Source organism: Anopheles coluzzii, chromosome 2 (assembly GCF_943734685.1).
Source record: "Anopheles coluzzii chromosome 2, AcolN3, whole genome shotgun sequence".
Lineage (NCBI taxonomy): Eukaryota > Metazoa > Arthropoda > Insecta > Diptera > Culicidae > Anopheles > Anopheles coluzzii.
In genome coordinates, this window is record NC_064670.1 from 37,724,157 (window position 1) to 37,750,482 (window position 26,326).

The window sequence follows — 26,326 nt, forward strand, 5'->3', positions numbered from 1 at the left end:
GGGTAGCCGGGGAAGTGGTGAGATATTGGTCGCGACGGTTGCGACTTGCCGTGCTTCAAGGGCTCTTGGGAGCAGTGATTGAAGAAACCACTGGCCAAGGAATTCTTGTCCACACCCGAATTAGCTCTGTCTAACTTGTCTAATGAAGCTTTATGATTCGGTGAATGTGCAAAAGTAACTAATTCGTACATATTTGAGAGCATCGTTGTACTGTGGCAACATTGTGAGCGACTAACATTTCTTACCAAGTTAGTATCGATTAATTATTACTTCTGAACTACTTGTCAGACATATAAATGATGCCGGATAGACCGACCGAACAAATTGGAAAATAATCTTTCAGTACGAATTCTCATTAGTTGTAACTCGAGGGAGAGAACTTCTTTAGCTGTATCTTCTGCCAATCTGCTTTGTATGAGCTGTTGCACTCTTTATTATGTATGATTCAGTGTGTTACAAAATAAATATAAATTAGGCTACTTTTCATAACATTTCCATCAATCACCCTGTATTAAGACATTGTTCGGAGGCATGTCCACAGTAAAAATCTGGACCAACACTCACAGGATGTTCCAGACGAGAAGAACTTAGACAGAACACCATTGGAAGAACTCAATAAAGGGAAGCAACAGACGCTATCTACAAGCACGTTGTTCAAGAAATCCATTCCAAATGCACTTTCCGTAAATGTACCGTTCTTGAACTGGGAAGATATTAATAGCGGTTAAACTTTCATTCTTCATCTCAATTAGGCGTTCTATTCCAACCAAAACACTCCACACTTAGCCAGTCAACCTTTCAGGTATGATGGATGGGGTCAAGTTTTGTCTTATCGCACCTCCACCATTTCCATACCATGCCGTTTCACAGCGGGCTCGATGCCTGGGCCACGCAGACCTCGAATCTTTATCGAATTTTCCTCTCTCGTTCCTGCCGCTAACCTTCACCATCACGTCGGGGCACCATCAATTCCATTCAACAATATTTAGCAGTGTAATTGTCGTGACCGTTTTAGTACAGCACGAGCTCGCACCATGCTCGGTTTGTCCCGTTTTGCCCGATAGAAAATCCGTCCGTCTCGCCTGCACTTCCACGGTGCAAAGCTTTCATCGCCTCCCCCAAGCGAAAAGCGGGGAAATGCAAGCTCCAGCTGCCAGCCGCCGCTGCTGCTGTGTTGAAAGCGTATGGAAAAGCTCTCCGACTTCGTGGCAACCGCTTCGGCTTCGTTCGGGACTTGTTTTGGTTTCGCGCTGCAACCTTCTACAGCCTTGCTGGGACGGCTTATTTTTCCCCTACTGTGCGTAACCACCGAAGCACAGCCAAGGCAAAACCACAGCACCCGAACAGCCGAACGTTTGTTTTGGTGCGATCAGGTGCCGACAGTACGGGTGTGTGTGTGTGTGTATGTGTGGTTGTGTGCGTAGGGTGGGAAGAGGAAGAAGGAGGGTTGCTGACGAGTATCAACCCGAAGGAAAAAGGGTCCACGTACCACGCGAACGAGCGGCCGTCGGTTTGCAGTCAGTTGCGAAAGGACCGTTCCAAAGGACGTGAGCCAAAAAAAAGTCGCCCGTCCGTACTGGCGCTGTAGCGTGTGAGTGGCCAGTTTTGCAATCATTGCTTCGGCCTACGGTCAACGGTGCCCTGGTCCACTTTCAGTGTGTGCTCCTTTGCCCTGGTGCATCCACCTGCAATTGGCTGCACCCTCCCGTCAGGCGGTGCATTGGGTCGAGTGGTGCAGTCCACGCAATTCGTTACGGAGAGGAAAGCGAGAGGAAAGGGTGACGCGGGCATGGTTCAAAGTGCAAGTGCAGTGTGTTTGTGGCAAGGGCAATCTCGCATTTGGTGGAATGGCGTTTCGTTGCCAAGTGATGTTTCGTACGTGCGGGCAGCGAGATAATTACTATTAATCCGAACCGCAGTGAAGCAAAATGTGGAACGGTTAAGGTTGCTTGGGGTGGTTATTGCTGGTGATGCACACACAAATCGAGAGGCTCGCTTAATGGGTTGTTGTGATTTTCGACATCGTTATGCGGTAACGAAGGACAGTGCAGTGAATTGGGAAATGGACATTGGGTGGTTTCTTATTCTTCCAAATATGTTTTTCCCCCAAAATACAATATAATAAGCAAAAGAAGGCAATGCAAACACGGTTTGTTGCCATCTAAAGGCGTCGCTCCACAGCCAAAAACATGGATTTTGCGACAAAAAAGTTCAATGTAAAGCAGTTTACTTGTCAGTAGTAGCAACGATTTTACTACCCATAGTGTTGAAATGTTTCTCTTTCCACCAGAACGCGCTCAGTCTGCTCCCTTTACTGCTCCCGTAGCTGGCAAATAAGTAGGACTCACGAAGGTCTGAAGCCAAGCCCTCGGCATAACAAAAACACAAAAAAGAAACACGTATGACTCACACAATAACACACACACACATGCACGACTGTGCTTCGCTCAATTTGGTGTGTGTTCGAGAACATTTTCGCGTGCCGAGTGGGAGACCCTCTGCGTGGCACCCTGTGGATGTGCCTTTTCGCACGCAAAACTCACCCTTCCCTACAGTCGAACGACCAACAAGAGTCGGATAGGTGGAGTGGGCAACGAACACGCACACACACACACACGGTGAGGTATTTCACGATCGAAAACCATCTTCGATTCGCACCTTCTGAGTGACACCTTCGTCGAATCGTTTGATGCAACCGCCTTCCCTTCCCAGTGGGGACGCCATGATGATTGAGTTGTCCTTCCTTCGCCTTTGCAGTAAATGCAATTTCATGCACCTGAATGGTATGCGTGTGTGTGTGTGGGCGCAAAGTGTGGGTATCTGTGTGTGTGCGTGTATTAGTGAGAAAATGCCAGAGTGTGAAGAATAAATTACTCCACGCACTTTCGCCCTTTGGATGGTCGTGCAGCAGTGGGGAGGAATTTTAATTGCATTCTTGAAGGATTGCATCGGAACGAGATTAGATCGATGGAGGGCGATCGGTGCGAATGACATTACGGACGAAGAGCCACGTGGAAATGGAGAAAGGGAGCAAGGACTACAGCGAGAGGAAGTGCGAAATGCCACCCGACGCTGCGTTGGCTCCGTAACACCTCTTGGCGCGCGTCGTTGCTTTGACACTTGGCGCGCTCCGTGCACGGGTGCTTCCGCCAAGGACGAACCGTCACCTTTTTCCAACGCGTACGTACTACCGCCAGGCGGTTGGCGTGTCGGCCGTGCCCTACGGCACCGAAGGCGGCCGTTTCGTGCTCGTCGAAGATAATTAGTTTATTATTCTAATTTGAACTTTTCGGGGCCTGCCGAACCACGATCCAAGCCTCCGCGAACCGTTGGCGCTCGTGCGGCATTGAAGCCACAGTAAACACAGCAGGGCTGCGTTGCTATGCTGCTGGCGGCGTATTTAAAGCAGCTCGCTAGTTTTCTCGATTTCTGGTCTGGTGGCTGTTTTTGGCCCCCCTTCGGGTCTGCCTTTGGATTTGCAACAAGCGGTAAAATCATGAAAATTAAGTTAAAAAATAGAGCAAAGTTTTTGAGAGGGCAAAACTTCCGCCCCTTTGTCGTGTAGCAATGTTGAGGCCAAGCGACACGCCAAATCGCATTTTGTTTTACGGAAAGAAAAACTTCGAAAGCGCGCCATTAAATCAGCGTCGCCAGAGTTTGTGCTTTTTTGTGGGGGGGGGGGGGGGGGGGGGGGGAGAGTGTTTTGTGTGTTGCTGCTTTTTGCGCGTTCCAACGTTCAACGGGAAACTAATTGAGTGTCAACGGGACTGGACCGATGGCATCAACGATCAAACAACGTGTTGTACGGCTATTTTTGTGTGTGTGTGTGTGCGCACACTTCATCCCACAAAGCTCGCGGACGCTGTATCGCCGAGCGGATTGATGGTTAACTCATTTTTGATTTACGTCCCAGCACACGGTATCGGTCCGCACACGAGCACGGCGCGAATCGAAGATCAATCGAGTCAATCGTCGAATTAGTGGCGCTGCTTCTTCTGCACGCTGCATAGCTGCATTGCCCCGGAACGACATTTTCCCTTCGGGCGCTAGTCTCGTGGCATGGCGTGAAAATTACATTCGCTCACCAGGCGCTTGTCATTCAGCCCCGGTTCCCCGGTTGGGTTGCTGCTGATGGCAGAGTCGATTAAACCGGTACCGGATCGGTGGACGCGAAAGTTCGTCCTTTGCAACGTTGGCCCAGGCGTAGTGTTTGTATCGGTATTTTAGTGAAGAAGCAAGGAAAGCAACAAAAAAACATCATCCCGGGTAATGCAGTGCCATCGGAAGAGGCGTTTTTGTCAGCAGCGAGCAAGTGCGACTGGGGCAGTGTGTGCAACGGAGCGCAACTATCGTTTTAATCGAGCTGCGTGTACGGCCACGGAGCACACGGAGCAAAAGATCTGAAGGGATTTCTAATGACAGTCCGAGGCGTGCAGTGCAACACTGTCTAACAGTTCGTCAGCGGAACAATCTGCTGCCAATACTGGTGAGATCAGTGCAAGTAGCTAGCAGAACGAATACGAATGCATCAATCGTTTTTTTTTTTTTGGTTTTGTGCTAGACTAGAGTCATCACCGTCCACGGGGAATAATAAAGTCTAGCGCGCTGATGTAGCGTAGTGTTAGTGGAGTAGAAAAAACGGCGAGAGGTTCAGATTTTTCAGGAAGAAAATCTAATAAACAATTCCGTGGCGGACAGAAGAAAAACACAGCTAATTGACACAGCGTGCTGAAACGAAACGTTTTAAAGTGTATTTTTATGCAGAAACAAAAAATCGCGAAATATTTTTGAAGTGGTTTTTAGATGAGAGCTTTTTTAAATGGAACGACAAAATGAAGGTCATTCTAATGATGCTTTCTATGAGCAAATTCGTGCATTTGCACCAAAAACAAGTAAACGCTAAGGTCTCCAGTGTTTTAAGTGTGTAATGCCTGTGTGTGTGTGCGCTTAAGTGCATTTCCTGGCAAGCTTATCGATGGCAATGTGTGACCATATTTCATTTCCATTTGTCCACCGAGAGGATGTGCAACGATTTTCACACACATTTTCCAACGCTTTTTGTAGCTTTATGTTATGTTGGGGACCTGAACTATAAAAAAGACACACGCACACATTCACACAGTCCTCCCCCCCCTCTCTCTCTCTCTCTCTCTCTCTCTCTCTCTCTCGCTCTCTTTCTATATCCCTCTTTGTATCTCTTTTTATGTGCGTGTGATTCCGACGGTATAGTTGCAAGCACCCAGTGCGCCACCATTACCTATCGAGGCTTTCCCATCAGCACATAAAAACAAACTACCCACAAAATTGCGAACCACTCTGGCCATCCAGCCCCGCGCCCGTTTGCCGTGCTCATTGTGCGCGCTGGCTGCCTAGGCTGGGTTGAGGTTGATTTTGATATTCCCCGCAGTGTGGTGTGTTTCCACAAAATGTGGCCAATTTGCCGGCCTCAGAAAACCCGGCCCCGGCCCCGGCCCCCCCCTCCCCCGGTAGTGTGCCTAGGTGAGTTCCCCTCGCCCGTACCGAAATGCAGGTCAGCCCGGGCCACCGGGTGGACGGACGGGTGGACGGGCCCAACCCAAAGCATATTGCATTGACGCACAATGTGCCTCACGTACATCGTTGCACAGCCCTCCACCCGATGTCGGTTTCGGTAGTGTCTGCGGTATTGTCAGCCAATGTGTACAGGCGCCCAAGTCGAGGGGGTTTTTCGGTCGGGTGATGTGCGATAGGTAGCGTTTGGATGTGTGATTTTTTGTTTGTTTGGGTTTTTTTTTCGTCCGCAAACCCACTGCCTTTCCCCTCTTGCCGGCTGGAAAGATTGTCCGTGCTTCATTAAAGTTTCACTCCATTAAATGCGTTTATCATTCAACGGCAAGCCGGGGGCGGTTGGCCATAGTGACGAAATAAAAACAGCCTGACGAGCGACAGAGAGAAAGAGGAAGAGAGAGCTAGGGAGCGTGTGGTGGTGCCGGTTTTGTTGGGAAATTAGGTAGCTTTTCAGCCCACCTACCGCCCATCTGGCCGACTGACCTGGAGCTGTCAGAGAAGTGTGTTTTTTTGTCGCTTTCCTTCTTTCGCACCCTCCCTTTCTTCCTCGGTGTGTGTCAACTTCTGACGAGCTGTTTTTCATATTCGCAAACCAATTTAGTCGGCGGTTTATTGAAGTGTGCTTGAAGCGTTTAGAAATGGCACAGAAGCTGCTGCTGCTGCTGTGTGTGTGTATTCTGCCTCCGGCCAGTTGGTTGGGGGGAGCCAAACACAACAGTTAAAAAATGAAACAAAAATACAAACTATCATTTCTGCAGATCTGACCCCATCCTGCCAGTCATGGGGCAATTTGGTGCCATTCTCTTCGGTTTGAGCAACACGGCAGAACCAGCGGCAGTTGGTCCGTGGCGGGGCTGGGCCGTGCGGTGACCTTCCAACGAAAGGTGTGGGAGGAAGTCCAGCTGCAATCAACGTAAAAGTTATACGGTCGGTTCTTCCGTTCGCGTTACCATTAGTGTTACCACCCGCCGGCCACACGGCTGTGTTCGGGCCCATGCTCCGATCACACCAGCGCACGATCTGGGGTGCATGTGTTTGTTAAGTGTAATGAGCACAAGGGTTGATCCCCAAACACCCGGGGTCCTGCGAATGACGTAGCAGCGTACAAATTTGGAATTGATGGAAAGGGAGGAAAGGGAGGAAGTAAGAGCAGCAAAACTGTCAGCACGGGCGGTGGAATATTATTTTTAATGCGCTGCCATACTGCTCCCAACGTTATGCTGCTTCACGTTTCGGGAGCTTTTGGGTTAACCTTGAGGCGGTCGTTCTGTTCAGCAGCAAACCCCCCCTTGCACTAGTGGTTGGAACCGTTCCAAAGAAAGGTTATTGCTTTCCCGCTGAGTTTCTTCCGAGGCAGGTTTTCGAAGGTTTCGGCGCGTGGACGAATGGCCGAACATACGCGTTCTTCGGTCCGCCCGTTCTATTAATTAACTTTCACCCCTCCCGTAATGGTAATGGGCTGGCCGAGCCGAGCTTTTATTTTTATCCTATCGACCTGCGAGCCTCTGACCTCGCCCCGAAGCACCGGAGTGTGGGTCCGGTTGGCTAGATTTCCACGCCGTTGTGCCTCCACCATTACCGGGAAGGTCCAATCGTCATCGTTTGTCTGCGTTTTCCAGTGTACGCGATAGCAAAGTGTGAGCGTTTCGTTTGTGGTTGTACAGAGCGTAACCGTGTGGAGAGCAACAGTGGGGAGTGTTTGTGAAAAAGGAAAGTTAAATCCTAAAGCCTAGCTCAAGAAGTGTATGTGTGTGTGTGTGCAAAGCTCATTTCAGTTTGCTGTGGTAGAATGTGCAAGCGTCGAGTGAAGAAGCTGCGCGGAAAATGAGATCCAAATGTAACGTCAACCGGCAGCAGCGGCCAGCGGCATCCGCGGCAACGGACCAGAAGCGTGACGGTACGGTCGAGGCGAAGTATGAGCACAGCACAGGGCGGCGTCCCGCAAGGACAAGAGCTGGTCACGGGCCACGGATGTCGCTAGGGGCAGCAGTGCTGCTCGTTGCACTGCTGGGACCGGCGCTCGAGGTGCGCCACGGGCCGAGTACGACCGGTGTTAGTGGGAGCGAGTTCCCGGAGCGAGAATGCTGCGATCCAGTGTATCCACCGATGCCCGACCCAGACCCGGTACCGGGGCCGGCCTACCCGACGACGACCATTTCCACCTCCTCCTCGTTCCAGACCGGCCAGAGCGGGATCGGGGGCGGCGGCTTGATCGGTGGTGGCACCGGGGCCGGCGGCTCGACAGCGGTCGGGAACGAGCTGGGAGGTGGCCTGATCGGCACGGGATCCGGTAGTCAACTGTCATCCTCTCGGCCGATGCATATCGGCTATTCGGGTGAGTTTAAATGGGAAAGGGAAGCAAAAACAGCGCGACATTCCAAGGGGGAGTTTATAGAGAATTTGAGCAAAATTATTATAAGGGAACACTTAAGGATTAAGAGAAAACTGTGCAATGTGAACATACAGAACAATACGTTAAGTTTTTAATGTCATCCACGGTAGTTTTTACACGTAGATGCTACAGTGTAACGTTTAATTGCGTAGATTAAATCGATTGATTGTTATTAAAGAGTGCGTGTAACTGGTTTAACATTAAATTTATATAAAACTTTTATTTAAACTTAAAAAAAAACATAATTACCTCTGCATCCTTTTCAAGTGTCGTTAAAATAATAAAAAGTTGATTGAAGGAAAGGAAAAAACAGGGGCCAGATTTCTTAAGGGATTTATAGTTTCAAGAATCCTGCTTGGAATCCTTGTCATTGTACTGACCTACAAAGAATTGTTGTTGTTACAATTTAACAAAAGAAGTCTTGAGGTTTTTGTGGTCAACATCTGATATTGACCATTTTAATAATATTTGAATGAACACATGTATATGTATTCCCATGGCTATGACACGCAGCGTAATATCTGTAATATAATATGCAAAGTTCATGGGTTCAAGCCCCGAATAGACCGTGCCCCCATACGTAGGACTGACTATCCTGCTATGGTAAGAAGAAGAATATGCAAATTTGACGATAATTTCTCTACAAATCATTTTTGTCATTTATTTGATACAATCAATCGTTAAAAAAACTATTTCATATGTAGCTTTTACTTTCCTAATAAATAAATTACAATAGAAAGCTAGTGGTTTACTTATTTTACAAACAGTAAAGTAGTGTTACAATGTTTATTATTCTAATTCAAGATAAAACAGTTTAATCTTTTATGTCAAAATATTGATTATGTACCATAATGTTCGATTATAAAATCGAATAAAGGCAATGCAAATGTGTACTTAACGCTTCTTAATATTCTTGCAATTTTATCATCATTGCCGAAACCACTCCTCCTGTCATAACAGCTTATTCATGAATACGTGGTGTAAATTTAGGAAAATTCAATTCCAAACAACTAAACGAGTTATTAAGTAAGGTTCGCTACACACTTTTATTACTTAATTTAATTTACAATCTACACCAGTTACCGGTTAACAGTTCCGTGCTTTTCAATTGTTAAATTACATTCTACTACAATTGATGGTTTTCAGCGGGAAATGAAATTTAAGCTAAATCAAATAATAAACCAATTCGGAACTATGTTTTTTTTTATTTTACGAAACCCTCGCCAACATTTGTTACCCACCTTGTAAACTTGACCAGCCCGTATCCCACCACGCACGCACATTTGTTATGCTGGCAGGAGCGTCGGGGCAAAAAAGGACCCGGAACTGGGTATCATATTTCATCTATTTTTAATACGTGCATTTTCTCACCTTGCCACCTTTGAAAAAGCCGAAGAGAGGACGTCGAGCAAAATAGGGTGTTGCGAACGATTATTTTTATGAATTATACCGTTCGAATGTTTATGGGTCATTCGTTTCGGTTATTTGCTCACTTTTCACCCTCACACGGGTTTCTCATAGTTGGACACCTTCGGATGATGCTTCTCGGGTAGCGGCGAAGGTTTATGCGGTGTTGTTTTGTCTTTTTGTCGCTCCCTACCCTTCTCTGTCGCACGTGGAAAAGTTTGCAAGTTTGTGGGCCTGCACGGGAAAGCCTTCAATGTGAAGCGGGATATCAGACCCGGGATCCATTTACAGGTGGTAAAAGGCCGGCCTTGGAAACCTCCACATTTTTAGTCGGCTTTATCGAGTGTGAATATATGTGCAAAGAGCCACCACCAGCCAGCAAAAGTGTGGCCTTACGATGCTTCGTCATATAAAAAAGGTCGGGTTATGCTCCTGGAAAGGTTGCGTTCGAATGGCTAACCTTTTTTTTGCCCACCTTCTTACTACACCTGATGTTCTCGCCCGGTGCTGGTGGCGGTTTCTGTTCTGGACGGGTTTATTTTATGTAAGGTCCAGCTTGGAACAACGGAAAATGGAGCTGAGATCAAAGTTTCCCTCTCACTCACGGCGATGAGGTCGGTCAGGCTGGTCTGGTATCTGTTTGCCAGGCCGAGAACGAGTGTGAAGCGTCAGTGGAAAGGTGTATGCTTTGAATTTTTGCAGACAAACCATGGTCAGTTACAAAGCAAAAAAGATTACTCCATTAGAACCACAATGAACCGTTACAGAACAGTTGTTTTAGGATGTTGCAAATCGTGAAAATATGTCTTAAGCAGAGAAGGGTCACAAGATTATTACATCTTAAAATGGATAACGGAATGAAAATGATAGAACTAGGTTTTTCTATTTTCCCCAAAATTTAGTTGTATTCAATGGTTTTCTATTGCAAAAAATAAAATTGAGCTCGTTTATAGTCAAATTGATGAGTCTCTTCTTAACTAGAAATGAAGAGCAGACTTACTAATTTTGTTTAAAACTGATTTCATTTAATGACTTTGTAGATTGTATTTGTAGACCTTTTTTTTGTTTGAACTAGATTGTTAACTCATGTCTTAACAAAAGTAAGTCACCAAATGCCAACAAGAAATTGCAAAGGTACGAAATATTAGTAAAAGTGAATAACCGTACCTATTACGTGAAACCCATTAAACCTGCACAAAAGTCGTCCTCGGTTGCGGCAAAAAGTATCGAAACATATGCGCTGCATGATTTATTTATTTCTCCTGCTGAGTAAATTTATCGGTCTGCTGCACATTTGGTACAATTGTTGACACGCAAATCATACTAGCTGAAGTGTGAAATTGCTTCATACGTTACACAACACGCTTGCCAAAGGACAATGGTTAGATTGATTGCGAACTCTTTAAATAGGAACGCATCGATGCATGCATTATGCTTTTTGACGAAAGAGTGCAACATACGGCTGCGCTGATTCAAGCAAAAGGAGCGCATGGGCGAAGGGTTAAGGTCCAGCTGGGAGCATGTTTCTTCTTATTGTTCTCGTTGTATTGGACCAAATAATGCCACTACGTTGCATGTTGTCATGTTGCTCTAAATACTATCTGAACCTTGCTTGATTAAGGAGAGCAAAAAAGGCTTTTTTTATTTTTATTTTAATTAAACTATTAAAGATGAAAAATTAATTGGCTTTTTGAGGATGTTTCTTCAAATTATTAAACTACTCTATACTCTAAACTAATATAAAATTCCAAAAATGTTATTGATTTTAGTCACTGATTCTAATTTCATGTCCGATTATTGCTTTTCCATTATTTCGATACATAATCCAGCGTGAAGAAAGTTTTTACATACAGATCAAATAAAAAAAAGCATTTTTGCTTGCTTGCAATCGATATCTTTAACAGCTCTATAGCACTGCGTGACTTATGTGAGCAAACAGAAAGCTTCTGATAAAAGCTCTTCCCACGACAAAATAAATCGATCCACTCTCCACAATCCACACTCGTCTCTCCCCTACGAAGCTATCAAACGAGCTACAATTGATTTCCTTACGCTTGGTCAAACGAACGAAGCAGACAGATGCAACTTTCACTTTTCCATTTCTTCGCAGGGGCTCGAACACTTACATATTCCACACAGTTAACTTTCACCAGACCAGCGTCTCCAACTCAAACAAAAGCCGTCGGGTGAGGAAAAATGTCAAATATTTACGACAATTCGCTTTACTTTGCTTCCCCTCTTGTGCCTACTGTCATAAAAAAAAACAACAACAACCCTGGTACAAAAACAGAAGCAGCTGCCTCCTTTCCACCCAATCTTGAAGCGAATTCAAGCTTCAATCGTACCGTTACGATCGTTGCCCAGGGAACGGAGAACTTATCTGCCGTTTTGTGGTAAGACCGGCAAGAGGACAAACTTATAGTTCACCACGCACAAAGAAGTGCAAAGTCTCCCAGGAAAAGAACGCCAAAATAGGAGCACTCCGGAACCGCAAGCCACAAACCATGCGACGGATGCGGTGTGCGGTGGGAGGGCGTGCAAACAAAAACGACTACTGCGTGACCATTGAACCGACCGGCCGGAAATCGAACTTTTGGGTGGGTAGGAAATATCGAAACAAAAGGAAAAAGCGTAATGTCATTAGGGCAATCAGTGAGGGCCCCCGGGGGAAAAGCGTGTCCTCAAAATCATCATCATCATCATCATCATCATCATTGTCGTTTGGGTTTTCGTAGCGCGGTCCTGCACAAAAGCCTCCCGCAGATGGATAAAAACTCAGTGTCAACCGTTTGTCGTCGAGTACTTATCCATACATCCCCTCCCGTTTCACCTTCCCACGGAAAGCGTGCCAGGCGGGAATGTGTGCCCTGGGAGTGTGGATACTGTTTTCGCATTCCACCACCAGGCTTACCTCCTGCAAGCGTGCGCGTGTCTGGCATTTTACCAGGTGAAGTGGACAGTAATCGTGCGACGGAAGGCGAGGAAGAAGGAGACAACGTCCGGACGCGGTAAAAGCATTTGGAAAATCCTGCCAGAATTTATGATAATTTTAATGGCAGATTGAGGCATCAATGGGATGGAAAAAATACGCGCCCCGCCGTTCGGTGCGATGTGTGAAAAACACACTCCGTGCGGGGAGGGGGGCAGTGAGGGCAGGTTTGTGAGCAGCGAAGCAGGAAGGGAAACCGGAAAATATTGCTCCAAAATTGCTGGAAACACTTTGAACGCACTTTGATTTTGGCGTTTGGTGGGATTTTTCTCCCTCCGACTAACTTTAACGCGAGCGCACGAGTGGAAGGTGATAAAAATGAGAAAAATGGCGAAATTAGTTTCCATTACTTGGAGCTCCCTTTTATGCCGTGCGGTTGGAGGATGCAAACCTCTCCTTCGTACCATTGTTGGATACAGGCGGAAATGGACTAATTATGTATATTGACCACCCGATCGCTTCGTAACGCAATCGGACCCTTTTTGTGTGGTTGCGAAAGGGCCGCCGAGTCGACCGAGCAATTGTTGTGGAGGTTTGGTTTGTCTGCAATGTTAAGATTCGCATCCGCATCGATGCCACTTTCGTCGCTACTGAAGAGATCGTCCGGCTGGAACAATAGCACTCGCTACGGCAAAGTTTGTGATACGGTGAATGAAACTTGAGCATTAAAAAAATATACTTCACAAACGGACACTTTTCGGATGGAAAAATCGATGCGTTGCCGGTGGAACGAATAAAAAGTTGATCGTTTTCGCTCGAAAGTGTGTGTTCCCCCGTGAGGGCAGAAAAGGGTGACACTGACAGAGCGTACGAAAGAGAGTACGAAACAAAAAAAGAGAAACAATACAAGTTTGTGCAACGATCGCGACGCGCGTCACCACCACGGGTGCCTTTGGAAGCGGGATTTCGTTTTCAATTATCAACTTTGCAGATTAAAGAATCAATTAAAGCACTACGGTGACGGGTGATTGCATTTGAGGGGCTTTTTTACTTCCTTCCCACGGGGGAAACTCGGAAACTCTCCGCACGCTCGGCACGGTACGAGCTGAACGGGTTACCCGGGTTTGGTGGAGGCAAATGTTTAATCAACTAAAGAGCTCGATAAAGTTGAAATTGCTCGATGCAAAGTGACACCAGCATCGGGAACGGCCTGCCGGCCAGGATGAACTTATCCTGCGCGCGTGTGTGTGTGTGGAAGGGTGAATAATCTCGGAATTTTGAACAAACTTTCGCGTAGACGGAGTGATTGTGTCCTTTCCCGGAACTTTTACCGTGAGGTTTCTGTTAAATATTAGATTCTATAAAAAGTTATTGAAACTGTAACAAAAGCTATGATACATTAAATGCTTTGTCTACACGTTGTTTAGTAAATTGTAGAGTTTAAAAAAGAGAAATACTGGTATAATCGAATTGTTATGTTCTTGTTAGATCGTGATTCATCAGCAACACCCACCAGCAACGAAAAATCGAGTAAAATAAGGACACAATTGTACGCAAACACTCATTCGTCCCGTCTTCCCTTCCTTCGTTCGTTCCATGCCATCGATTCGTCAAACAAGGTTCAAGTGGTGCCTAAATGAACAACTTCATACAGTGCTTCCAGCCGGTGCTCGACTGCGACACAGTGCACAGTAATACACAATGGCACATTTTCCTAGTGACCAAGCAATTATACCGCCGTCATACACGACAAATGAACATCTCGGTTACCTCGGTCATCGTAGCAACACGCACCACCGAACCTCAACCGTTTGCTCTGCAATGTTGCTTGCACGAGCAAAACGAGTAACCACCCGAGGTCCCCGTCCAATTCGTCAGCTTCAATCATCACCAAAGCATGAGGCACGAACGAAACGAACGTAGCCCAGTGTCGTGTCCGTGTGCCGTGTGTGTGTACGATGACATTCCTTTGAGCCGTTGACCGAAATGACCCGCGGTCGAGACTTAATTGAATACACATAATTCTTCCACCATGCTTCTCACCACCACCATCCAGCGCGACAGTTATGTTCCATTGCCACGCCACACGCCTTCGGTGCAAGTGATTCTATTTCGCATTTCGTTCCCACATAGCTGCATGGTCAGGGCTTTGAAATATTTTGGTTGTATGCTTTTGCGGGGCTGACCGGGGCGTCAGCAATAGCGTACTCTTGAGCATGGCCAGTTTGGACATTTGGCAGACGCAGGACCGAATCTTTCTCTTGTCTCTCTATCTCTCTCTCGCACCCTTGGAGCGGTTGTGATGATGATGTTGATGATGATCGTTCTGCAACGTTCCGTTTGTACCGAGCTCATGAAGCGCATCGTCGTCCATCAACAGGCTGTTTGAGGGGTGTATTAAATCTCTCTTTATATTTTCATTACGTTTGCGGGTGGTGCGAGCACTCAGGGGAAGAAGGATTTTGCTCGAGCTTCTGACTAATCGAGAGTAGTGTTGCGGAGGCTGAAAGGGGATGATGGATGCAAATTGGATTGCATACAACCGATTGTGTTTGCTCCAATGTTAGCAGAGTCATAGCATGATTCAATCACACACATGACCCGGTACAAGCTAATTGTGTCGTTGAGAGATATTACTATCAGAAAATAATAAAGTATAATAATTGTTTTGCTGATATAAACAATATTGAAGAAATTGCGTATCATAATTAGAAAAATACTTAATGTATGGTTTATTGAAACAAAAGTTTTACTCGATCACAAAATCATCTAAAGAATATGTTTTCACCATATTCTTACGTTGCGTTGCTCCTACAGCCTTCAAAAGATTGTACAATCTCTAAAACACAAAACTAGTGCATTGCTAATGGATGATTTAATTATGATTCCAATGCTATCAACCGACCGAAAACCTGAACAGAAAATTATCATGATTAGGACAGGATTGCCGCTGGAAAGGGGACAGCACCCCTTCCCGTTCAATACAAACGGTCACATGCAAAGCGAAAACTGAATTTACTTTAATCAATCGAAACCACCCCAACGTGGCTTCGGGGGCTATTTTCTCTTCCACCTGGTGGCCTAAATTAACTAATAAGCTCAAGGTAAGCCAACTCCGCTCGAACAGCTGAAGCACGGGGGTCGTCAAACGAAGCAAAGTAGGCCAACGGGACGGTACGACCGATTTGCGAGTGCCTTTCCCTTCCAAAAGCGAGCGACTACGGCGGGGCCGGGTCCTGTCTTGGCTTTGGCCGCCTTCACCACTTCACGGTGGTGCAGAAGAGAAACGAACACGGTGCGCTGCGGTTTTGCCGAATTTGGTTTCGGTTTGATGGAAAAAGGTTTCCATTTCCGCCGGTTTCGTGAATGATGGTTTTGCCCGGGTTTCCCCCTGTTCTGAGAAACGTTACCCGCGCCGGAGTGGGACGTGGGACTTTGCGGAAGCCTCTGCAGGTGGAGTACTGTTCCGCTCGACATGTTCTATGAATTATTTGATAATGCTCTTCCTGGTAGATGAGAGATTTTGGACAGGAAGAGCAAGACAGAACACAAGCGTTTGTGAGAGAAAGCGAGTAAGCAGGACACGAAAACTAGCGAACGATGGTTGGGTTGATTCGTCAACCCGTAAAGAGATTTATGAAATTCCAATATCTATAGTCGTGAAAGATGCTGCTTCATAAGAAGTTGAAAACGTTTCCAATATAAAAAAAGAGTAACGCTCGACTCACAGCAACAACACAAGCCAAACATTTCACAAACGAAAACCAACATCTTTCAATGTTTAACATAATCGATTGCTGTTCTGTGTTATTCTGGTTAAAGCCTTTGACAACAATTCAAAGCAACAAGATAAAAGGCTGCTCGTACACCCCACCATTCGATTGAAGCAGCCTTAAAGCATCCCGACGACAAATGTGACCTGCCACGCGTATCTTAATGCATGCCACCATTAACCGGTAAGCCATCGGGGTTCGATCTTGCGGTTTCATCTTACCTTTTCGGTTCGTTTCTTAACTTTCGCCTCCAAGAACACACACACACACTCACACTTTCGCTCCCGTTCTTTCCTTCCCCGAGAAAGGGGTAGGAGTAAAATCAATACCGGAATATCACTTAACTTCCGCTCCCGCAGGAGCCCTTGAGTCGAGCCGGAAACGCTGTAGTACCTTGGCAAAGCGGATAAACACGTCCATTGGTTATAAGCCTACTTGGAAACGGGCCCGCCAAGAGTGGTAGGAGCAGAGAACTGCCGGGCGGCAAAGAAGGATAAGAATGAGGACGAGGGCCAGTTTTATCGTTGGCAAATAAAACAGGAGGACATGGTTTTATTCTTGTCCTCTCTTCGTAGTTTCGTCTGTGGAGACGTGTATGAGTGCGTGCAGATAAACGTTTCAACCGATAGTGGAGCGTAAGGAAATAGAACGAGACTAGCTAAACCTTTCGCAAATATTCTTGATCAGTTGAATCGATGTTAACGCGGGAGAGCGTGCCGGTGCCATCTCACTGATGGCAAAAGTGTTCTGGGAAACGGTATACAAACCGTTTCACGCTGCTACGGTGGAACAAAAAATAAACCCCGTAGGTGTAGAAATAGGTATTGGGAGCACGGCAAAATCGACGTACGTAAAGTTTGCACCCCACAGAAAGAGCTCCTGCTGGTAAAGTTAAATCAACCAGGTAGAAGAAGAAAACAGAAAGACCGAGAATGGACCGAAGAAAAAACGAACACAAAAATAAAACGCATACTCACAAGCCTCACACTGAGAAACGCCGAGCTAAGGTCTCGAAGCTTTTGCATTTCACTGTCGCTCTCCCGCAAAACATACACCTGAACCTGCCTACCCGAGTCGGGGCGAGATGACGATTGCGAACGGGTCGCACCGTTTCCGGCCTGTGGCACGTAGCGGAAACCCATCCCGCTGGGACAACGCGAGGGACGGGCATGGCAGAGTGCCACGATTTATGTTTTCCTGTTCGCCATTTGTCTCCGCGTGATGCAGATAGCGAGTTTTGGGGTTTGGAAAAATTGCTGCTGCTGCTGCTGCTGCTGGTGCTGTCGGGTCCGGGGCCATCGTTGGGAAAGGGCATGGCCGTAGGAAAAATATACCAATCCGGAAGCTTTCCAGGTCTTCCCCGGACAGAGCCGGTATTGGCGTTTTGCCTTTTTCCCCCCCTTTTTTTTGCCCATTATTTGACCAAAGGACGAGGAGGGAGGGAGAATGGCCTAACGGCAACTTTGTTTTGTCATCGTTCCGTTTGCGGATGTTACTCGCCCGCGGATGGAACTGATTAGATGGAAAGTTTGGTGCGAGCGACGCCAAACTGGTGTCGATTGGGCATGCGTTTGTGTGTTGTCATGCCGGTGGGAATGCTTTTCGCGCGATTATTTCCGCACGGTAGCCGATACCGTTAGCCGTGGGTCTTTAACTGCCAAGGCCTGAGTGGTGTAAAGTGTTCGTCAGCAGCGATTGCTGATATGCGAGTTTTGCGTTGTTGTTGTGAAAAGATTAATAGTGTAGTCTATATTTAGCCCCGTTGCCCATTACCATTACAAGGCCGCAGGGCACACCTAGTGCCCGCAGAAATCACTTATCATAATTCACGCTTGTTTCGAGTGTAATCGGTTGTATTATTCGATGTTTAAATGCAAAGAGAACATCTTCATGCACTACAAAAAAAGAAACAAGTGCTACTACTACATGGCGTAACATTATCTCATTAATCACTTGTCGGGCAATTGTCCCGGGACAGTGCCACCACACCGACCTAAAGGGATTGGAAATGAGAAATGTAGAAAAGCAGCAGAAAAAAACAAACAAACAAAAACACAAAAAAAAACATGCATGCCGTGCCTCGGGAAACGACCACGGAATGCAACACGAAACCCACCACGGTGTACCAACACACGAGGCGAACGCTAATGCGCTTGTAATTACCACCATCCTTCCGGGCTTCCGGTTTGGAATGTCTGTTATCGAACGCAACCGCTCTCGAATGCTTGAGGCCACTTGACGAAACAATAATTTTCAGCACTTTGTTGAACATTAGCCGGCTGCCAGCAGTAATAATCGACCGAGCTGTCCGTATCATTTCGGGTGCCGCCCGTATATGAGCTATTCACTTTTCTCGTCCCGGCAAACTTGACACTAGCTTCGATTGTGTGGGGTTTCGGAAGTGGGGTTTGAAGCTGCTATTTAGCTGCCGTACCCTCGAACTCGATGTCGATGTCGGGTGACATTCGTGCTTGCGACGGAATGCTAGGTTACATCCGCTTTAACAAACAGCTGCTTTGGTGCGAGAGGGAAAGGTGGTCGCATGGTTTTGGATAGCCGCCGGAACCTCGGGATCCTCCACCAGGGACACGTGCGAGGGACGGTGAAGTTCGATTGCGTGTCGAAGGTAATTTCTTGCCTCCTGCCTGTATATCTGTATGCACTGTCTGACTGACACTCTCTCGGCTCCGGTCGGCTTTGAGGGCTCTGTCTTTCACGTTGGTGGCTCGTTTTCGGGGGCAACGCAACCGCTCGAACCCGGTTGCGAGGGACAAGCAAGATCGTTAGACGTAAATGCGTGTCGACATCTACGCACCTGCTACCGTCGAGGATTTGATGGGAGTAAAAGGTGTTGCCTTCGTGTAAACGGCCCTGCCACACCGCATGAGACAATTTAATTACAGCAGCGCTGGGAAAGAGGGCGTCTGATAAAATTATGCAATAATTAAGTGCTAATGGACAGGGATAAAACTTTCGATTTCGATGGGGGTTGCTATTTAGCTCATCGATTGTTAATGGGTAGAATATGTGGGGAAAGCTTTGTAGATAGTGTTTCATAAACCACTGGAGTTTCTGTTCATTTCATGTGCTTTACTTGGAAATGTAGGCCAAGGAAGAATATATGTTGTGATTAGTTCGTCGTATTTTCTTTCTTTTTCGTGTCAAATTAAAACTGCCTCATTGCATAATTTTTAACATTTTCATCACAAATTTGTTGTAAAACTTATCCGTTAAACAATAAATAAAATATGAAATATGTCTTTCAATTTTATTATCAAGAACATTGAAAAGACAAGAAAATTGGTGAAAAAAAGAAGAAAAATATGTTTAGTTATAAGTTTGTCTAAGCAAAATACTGCTGAAAGTAATACATGGTGACATTCCTGTTTCTTGAGTTTGTTTACTTTTTCTTTTGTGTGTTCAAGCTGTATTCAAGCTGTTCTTGCATGCTTCAAGTTTCTGTTATTCTCATTGTTATCATGAATTATTTTGTCATTAATTCTTTCATAGATTTATTATTGTATTCAATTCTATTCGATGGAAAGATTACCAAAACCTGTTCATAATGCTATTTTCTCTGTGGCAAACTTTTGGAGCAGTTTATAAAGCTTATCCTGTCATTATTACAAAGACGCAAAGTAGAGCCTACACTGAGTCTAGTAAAAAAAAACACTTAAGCTTGCCCTTTAATAAGAACCTCAACACACCAGCAACAAAAATTCAAACGTTAGAAACTGCTGGAAGTTCTTCGCATTGCTGCACTTCCAGTTTCTTCCATTTCATTCTACGCCCTGTTTCGGTACCGTGTTGCGTTGGCCGTGAGCCTTTCAGCTAAAGTTTTGTGTTTATTTTCCGTCCGAAACCGGACCCGGGCTCGTACGCGCAACCTGAGCACCGTGGTACCGATGTATCCTCGTGTTAGTGTGACCGGTGTTCCGGTATGTATGAGAGTGAATTAGTTACGTTCGTTAGCATGCACGCAACCGTGGGCCAATTTCACGCAGCCAAAGTACCGAGAAGCACAACTTTTCCGTTTCTTTGCCAACGTCCGGTGTTTTGTTGTCTTCGGTGTACATAACCGCTGTTTCCACGCTGCTATAGGAGCAGCGCCACCACCGGGCAAACAATTTCGTTCTCACAAACACACACCCACACGCACACATTCCTGTAGTACTGTGAACATGATTTTCCTTTCCAAAATCTTGCTAACGGTTGGTAGGCTCCACTGTCAGGCGTTGTCTTTCGCCACCTGGCTGCCGATGGGGCAAGGTTTAGCACATCCTTGGAACGCGCAACGTTCCAGGTCTGTCCGCAGCGCTTGAAAGCCGAAAACCGCGGAAGCATCTTCACCGATTGGAGAGATATTTTGCGAAAATATGCACGGTATTGCTTCCCATTCCGAAAAGGACGGCTCTACCGGCAACCTTAAAGCGCGTTGGCACTGATACAGGCTCGGGGACGATCTCCTTACTAGCTGGGCGTTCAAAGGACGTCTCCGGGTGGAGAAGAGGAACGGAAAAAAAGAAACACAATCTCCGACGCTGCGCAAACTGTGATGGAAAACTTTCTCTTTCATCTTTACCGCGACAGCTGAGGCATGGGCAGGACCTCCTTCTTCTACAATATACTCACGTGGCCTCATCTGCTGGCGTGTGGTGAGCCGTTCTGGGTCTTCCTTTTTCAGAGCAAAATGGGAAACAATGTTTAGCCGTTTCAACTCGTCGGGCTCGGGAACTTTGAAGCGAGCAGAGCGTACATCCGTAGGACCTTCCAACCTCAACGGCGGCCATCAGAACTTACCACCTCGTGCGGCTAATGTAGTGCGAATGGTGGCAACGTGCGTTTTGGGGTGCGTTGCCGGTGCGTTTCGCGGAGAAACGCACCTAATTACTGGCGTGGAAAGAGCGCGGAACGCAATGTTTGGGTCGCCTTTTGTCGGAAACCCTTTCGTCCCGGCTGCTGGAAACTGCCCTTTTCCCTTCATTAGTGGTCAGCTGGGGCGACGCGTGAAAGCCGGATGGCCATCCCTTTTGGCGAGCGTTTGTCAAAATTACGATGACGGCGTAAAAGGTCCGGAGGGCATGGGTTAGGTCGGCCGTTGCGTTCGGGAAGTGATTAGCTGCACAAGTTTTTCGCATTAATTGCCTAATGAAGCAGCAGTGTTGGAAGAACCGGGTCAAGATGCCACTTGGATGGGCGAGAGAATTGTTTTGATTTCTTAAAGGAAAAACGGACCCCACTGGTGCTGGTTTATTAAAGCCGAAACGAGATTAAACGTTTCAATTGTTGTTAAAGTCATTAAACTTCACTTTAAAGTTATTAAAAATTCAGTTAAAACATTAAAAAGCTATTTGTTTTTATTAATTGTTTTGTTAATTGTAAATACACATTGTTTGCATTGAAAAATTTATTTGTATGACTTCTTCTTCTTCTTCTTTGGCTCAACAACCGATGTCGGTCAAGGCCTGCCTGTACCCACTTGTGGGCTTGGCTTTCAGTGACTAATTGATTTCCCCCCATAGCAGGATAGTCAATCCTACGTATGGCGGCACGGTCTATTTGGGGATCGAACCCATGACGGGCATGTTGTTAAGTCGTACGAGTTGACGACTGTACTACGAGACCGGTTCAAACAAGCTTGTATGACTAAACAAGTTAAAAAAGTGTAGCGAGAGAGAGTTTAACAAATAAATACAGGGCAGAATAAGGTGAAGAATATGAGAGATAGTTGCTTAACGTTTTTAAAGGTGAAAAGAAAAGATTAAATTAGATGAGGCGTCATTATTTTGTGCAAAAATGCAATACACTTTGCTGAAGTAAATTATTGATTGATTATCAGAAATATCATAATTTCGAATAAAATTCTTATAAACCACAAATAATTGTTTATCTGTCTAGTCTCCAAATGTATCCTTTTAATAGTTTAAATCGTTAGTGTTTGCAACTTTACATGACAAAGTGGACGCCACAGTTGGTTTGGAACAGTTGAGGACTTGTACTAATTTGTTCGTACACTTATAAGGAGAATAACAAGATGTTCATTCTGCACCCCTTAGGCCCATATGGCTATATTACTGGGCACCCGTGTATTAAATATGGCTTTTATGTTGTTGTTTTATGACTAACTTTAAACATCACATATCAAACCGTGCTTTACACAATCTTCACTGTTCGTAAACATTCCATATGACCCATACTCAACCAGATGCGATGCATTCGATCTGAATTTATTACCAAAGCATGAGTTTGAGTAAATATTTTCCTTCCCATCCAGGGCAACAGGTACGGCAGCGGTAGATCTTTAATCAAATTTGCTCATAACCGTGTTGGTGTGTTGTTCTTGGGCTCGTAGTTTTCCGGTTCGCCCGGCGCTCGAGCCCTTTCGACCAAACAAACACGAGGGGGGCTGTAAAGCAAACCCCGAGTCCAAGCCCGGTGGCCATTTCTTCTCATCGCAGCGCACCGGGACCGGGGCTTAGTTGCGCGGCCGGTGTGCGTTGCGGACGAGGGAAGTTTATTTGAAAGTATCTTTCCTAACCTTTTCCTAAGAGCCTAACCTAATAAAAATAAACACACTGTGCTTCGAATGAACAAGGTCATGCGATTGTGGGCCGAAACCCTGCCCAGCCCGTTGGCGGGTGCAATAAAACCGAGCGCCCTGATACTACGCCAACGGACCGGGATGGGTGTAGGGCGTACGATCTTCTGCACGCTTCCTACGCACGCAGTGGGGAGGATTCATTTTTTGTTGTTGTTGTTGTTGTTGTTGGTGTGGGAGCCTTACCCACAAACGAGGACACATCAACCAGAACCAACCGCGTCCAGTGTGCGTCCTGCTCTATCGTTCTTTTGCTTCGGCTTTCTCTTCAACCACCCTCCCTGCGGCTTGAACGACGGTTGGAAACGTTCCGTATTCAATTATTCATAATGCTGTGCTGTACACATTCAATCCTTGAGTTTCCGAGAAGGGACCGTGGACGCGGTGCCGACCTGGAGGGCCGGAGAGGAAGAAGAAAAAAATCATTACCGAGGCTCGAACCACCATCAAGGCTCCGGCTTTCCCACTGCTTTGGCCACATTTCCCAGCCTGCCCGCATTCCCCCAAAGGATTGTCATCAGTTCCGAGCCGGGGCAAACGAAGAAAATCAATTTCCGAGAATTACGGCGCTACCGGGCCGACCCAGTTGGTAGTCTTTCGTGTTTTTCTTCTTCTTCTTCTTCTTCTTCTGCTTCATTTAGGGTCCCAGATTCCAGGGAAGGGGTGAGACCAGGGCCAACTCTTCCTTCATTACGCTTTAATGAGCGAAACGGTGCTTGAGATGAATGGGCAGCGGAAGGAGAACCGTTCGTCTAGGATCCGGTTCGGGTTTCGGAAAATGAACTCTGGGATTCTGTAGAGAGGGCTGAGCAACCCGTCCCGTCCAAACCGTGTGAAGGACGCACGGTGTAAGTTATGTGCGGGAAATAGCCATACATTCGGCCACGGTTCGGCTGTGCTAAGCGGAGGCGGTGTTACAGGTTTAGGAGCAGAATTGCAATCCGCTTTCGGGGCGAGCGGATTGGCACATGTCAGCGCTTTTGCGGCTTTCGATGAAGATCGTTACAATTCGGGCGGCGTGTGCCGAACTTGTTTTCCTTTTCTAACAATTCAATCGCGCACAACAGCACACAATTCGACGGGAACGATGCAACACGTTTTGTGCGGGCGCGGTGGATTGGTTGGGATTGGACCGGCGGAGCAGTGGCGGATGAACGGACACTCGGAGCGTGAGCGTGAATTAGAATCACAAAAGACCGCGCCGGTAACATAATTAACATCCAGTTGGTTCATGAATAAGAAACAATTCGCTGCCAGCGAAGTGTCGCCCTTAGAAAGCTAAGGAAATTGATCAAAGCACCACCGGGAAATGTGTTAGCGCGCGATGGAATTGTTTAATTACTAAATAGCAGGAGGGCGCAAGGCGAGAATGCATTGCAATTCTCAAGACTTTTTTTATTTTTTAAAAGAACATTCTAGTCGAATGGTGTGATTGTGAAGTTGGCGGATTTTTTTTATGTTAAACACTTATTATGAATTTTTTTTGGTTACATTTGAAGTGTGCAAGTTTCAAAAGCTACTGAAAAGCATTTGACTTTTAAATTTGAATAATGTCACAAATGTTTAATTTCACCCGAGATATTGTGACCTCTAAGCAGCACAATCATCGAAATAATTATCGATCACGCAAAGGGAAAAATGTAAAAAAAAGCATTGAGATGTCATTACTCAACAGCATTTATCTACCCGTACCTTTTCATGAAGGTACAAATGATGAATAGTTACCATCAGATTAACAATCATTTAATAAATGCCCATCTAAAACTCTCATCCCCGCCTACCGTCAGCCCCCTTTTAAGCTTAACGATTTAGCCATCTTAGCGATGGTGATTAAAAGCTCGCGATCAGCACGTGTTGCACGTTGAAAGCACGCTATCGGTCAAGCGTAACGGCTGACAGCACCATGTCGCTCCGTTCCCACGGGCCACGGGCCTACCAACCGAGAGACAGATCAATCATTTGTACATCCCCTCTCGCGAGCGCGAAGCCTGAGACGAACGAGTGAAGGAAGGAAGGCAGCGAAAAGGATGGTCACGTTGATGGTTTCCGTGAATTCGCCAAGACGCCTCGGTGCGATTGTGCGCTGAGGAGGCTGCTTCAACGCGTTACCAGATGAAATAGATACGTTTCCGCGACGAGTGGCGGCTGGTCGCCGTCATGAATACCTAATCAGCAGAAGGTAATCGGTGAACTGCGAATAGAAACTTCAACGAGGTGATGTCAATCGTCAAAGCAGAGAGCGCGCGCGAGCGAGCAAAGGAGATCAAATACAAGCAAACAAGTGAAAGAAGTGAATCGAACACCGAAAAAACCGCAAGCCAAATGTCAGCCAAAGCATTGGGTGGATCGGACCGCGTGGAAAACTCAATTTCCACTCGTTTACATCGAAAAGATAACATCTTTTTCCTCGCCATCCTTCTCTTCTTCTCGATCCACGGTCCCGATGCTTCGGTTATCTACGATATTGGCCTTGGAAACGTCTTTAGAATTCTATTCATGGGTTTGATTCGTTAATTTGCCTCGTTGCAGAAGGATTCGTTACTTGTGCGATTCTTTCTTCTCTCTCTCTCTCTCTCTCTCTCTCTCTCTCTCTCTCTCTCTCTCTCTCTCTCTCGGCATTCCTTCGTCTACACTCGCGGGTTTCCCCCCATCTTTGCGTGTTTGGTGTCTATATTTTCTGTCTGTAGGAAGCTTCCTCGATCAGATTAGAGAAATCGTTTGCGTTTGCTGCCGAAAAGCGCTTATTTTCATGCTCCAATCGGTGTGTTACGATGGCATACTTCCGATTGCCAGCCGTGCGGAGTGGGAGGTTTTCCCAAGAACCGCCATCGCACGCTTGCCAAAGTCTGCCCCCGTCACCTCTGCAAAGATTGTTTACCTTTTTGCAGCTTTTCTGTGCTTCAAGCTGTTAAGCCATTGAACAGGAAGCTGCAAAATAACAGGCCTGATACGTGGCGAAGGAATGCTAGATACTCACGCCCTACCCCGGGACAATGCTTAAGAACACAAAAGCACACCATAAAAGAAATCTTTCACGCTTTCCATCCCTCCCGGAGGGGCGGTTTTGAATTTCCAGACGGCTGCCAGCCTTTCCTTGCACCACGTACAACACAGACACACACACAAAAGAGCCAATCGACGCGGTCGTCAATCGCGGTGCCATGGAAGCGAACCATCGCTCCGAATCAAGTTTGACACAAATTTGTTAACTCACTTCCGGCGGTACTCCGCCGTGGCATCTCCGCATCGCCCTCGTCCGGGAAGCTGAGGTCGCCCCTTGCTTGCCGTATCTGACAAGCTTCACAGACTATGGCTGTCATTGTTTCCGGCTGGCATCTCGTTCGAGCGTGCTAGGTGTTACGAAGACGTTCCTGGCTAAACAAGCACACACACACACACACCCAGATCCACAAAACGGTCGGATGTTAAGGCTTTGGAGTGCAAAATTCAAACGATGTGATGCTGCCTGCCAATTCGCCCTTCGATCGAAACAGCGGCAAGGCATCGGGTAGGCTTTACAGCAATGGTGATACGCCGACTTCCAGGAATCTACCCCCATCTACGTCCAGGACGATCCGGCAGACGGCACACGTTGCCCGAAAAAGGTTCGTGGAATGAATTGAGCAGGCTGGAGAGTCCTCCCTTCTCTTCCTTCCACGCCGATAGGAAGCATCCACTTC

General features: G+C 46.5%; 1 protein-coding gene across 7 annotated transcripts in view; it reads left to right on the forward strand.

Moving 5' to 3' along the window:
* The window catches only part of LOC120947648 (uncharacterized), a 155,116-nt gene that overhangs the window by 35,913 nt on the left and 92,877 nt on the right, over positions 1-26,326 (forward strand). The window contains exons 1-2 of one of the 7 annotated variants that reach the window (XM_049605657.1): positions 1,390-1,591; positions 7,323-7,882. The exons of 1 other annotated variant lie outside the window; for it this stretch is intronic. In XM_049605657.1, coding sequence (XP_049461614.1) covers positions 7,372-7,882 — 511 coding nt within the window. In that variant the 5' untranslated portion in view covers positions 1,390-1,591; positions 7,323-7,371. Of the gene's footprint in view, positions 1-1,389; positions 1,656-7,166; positions 7,883-26,326 lie in introns of those variants that run through there. 5 more of the 7 variants (XM_049605655.1, XM_049605654.1, XM_049605656.1 and 2 more) reach the window with 5 other exon arrangements.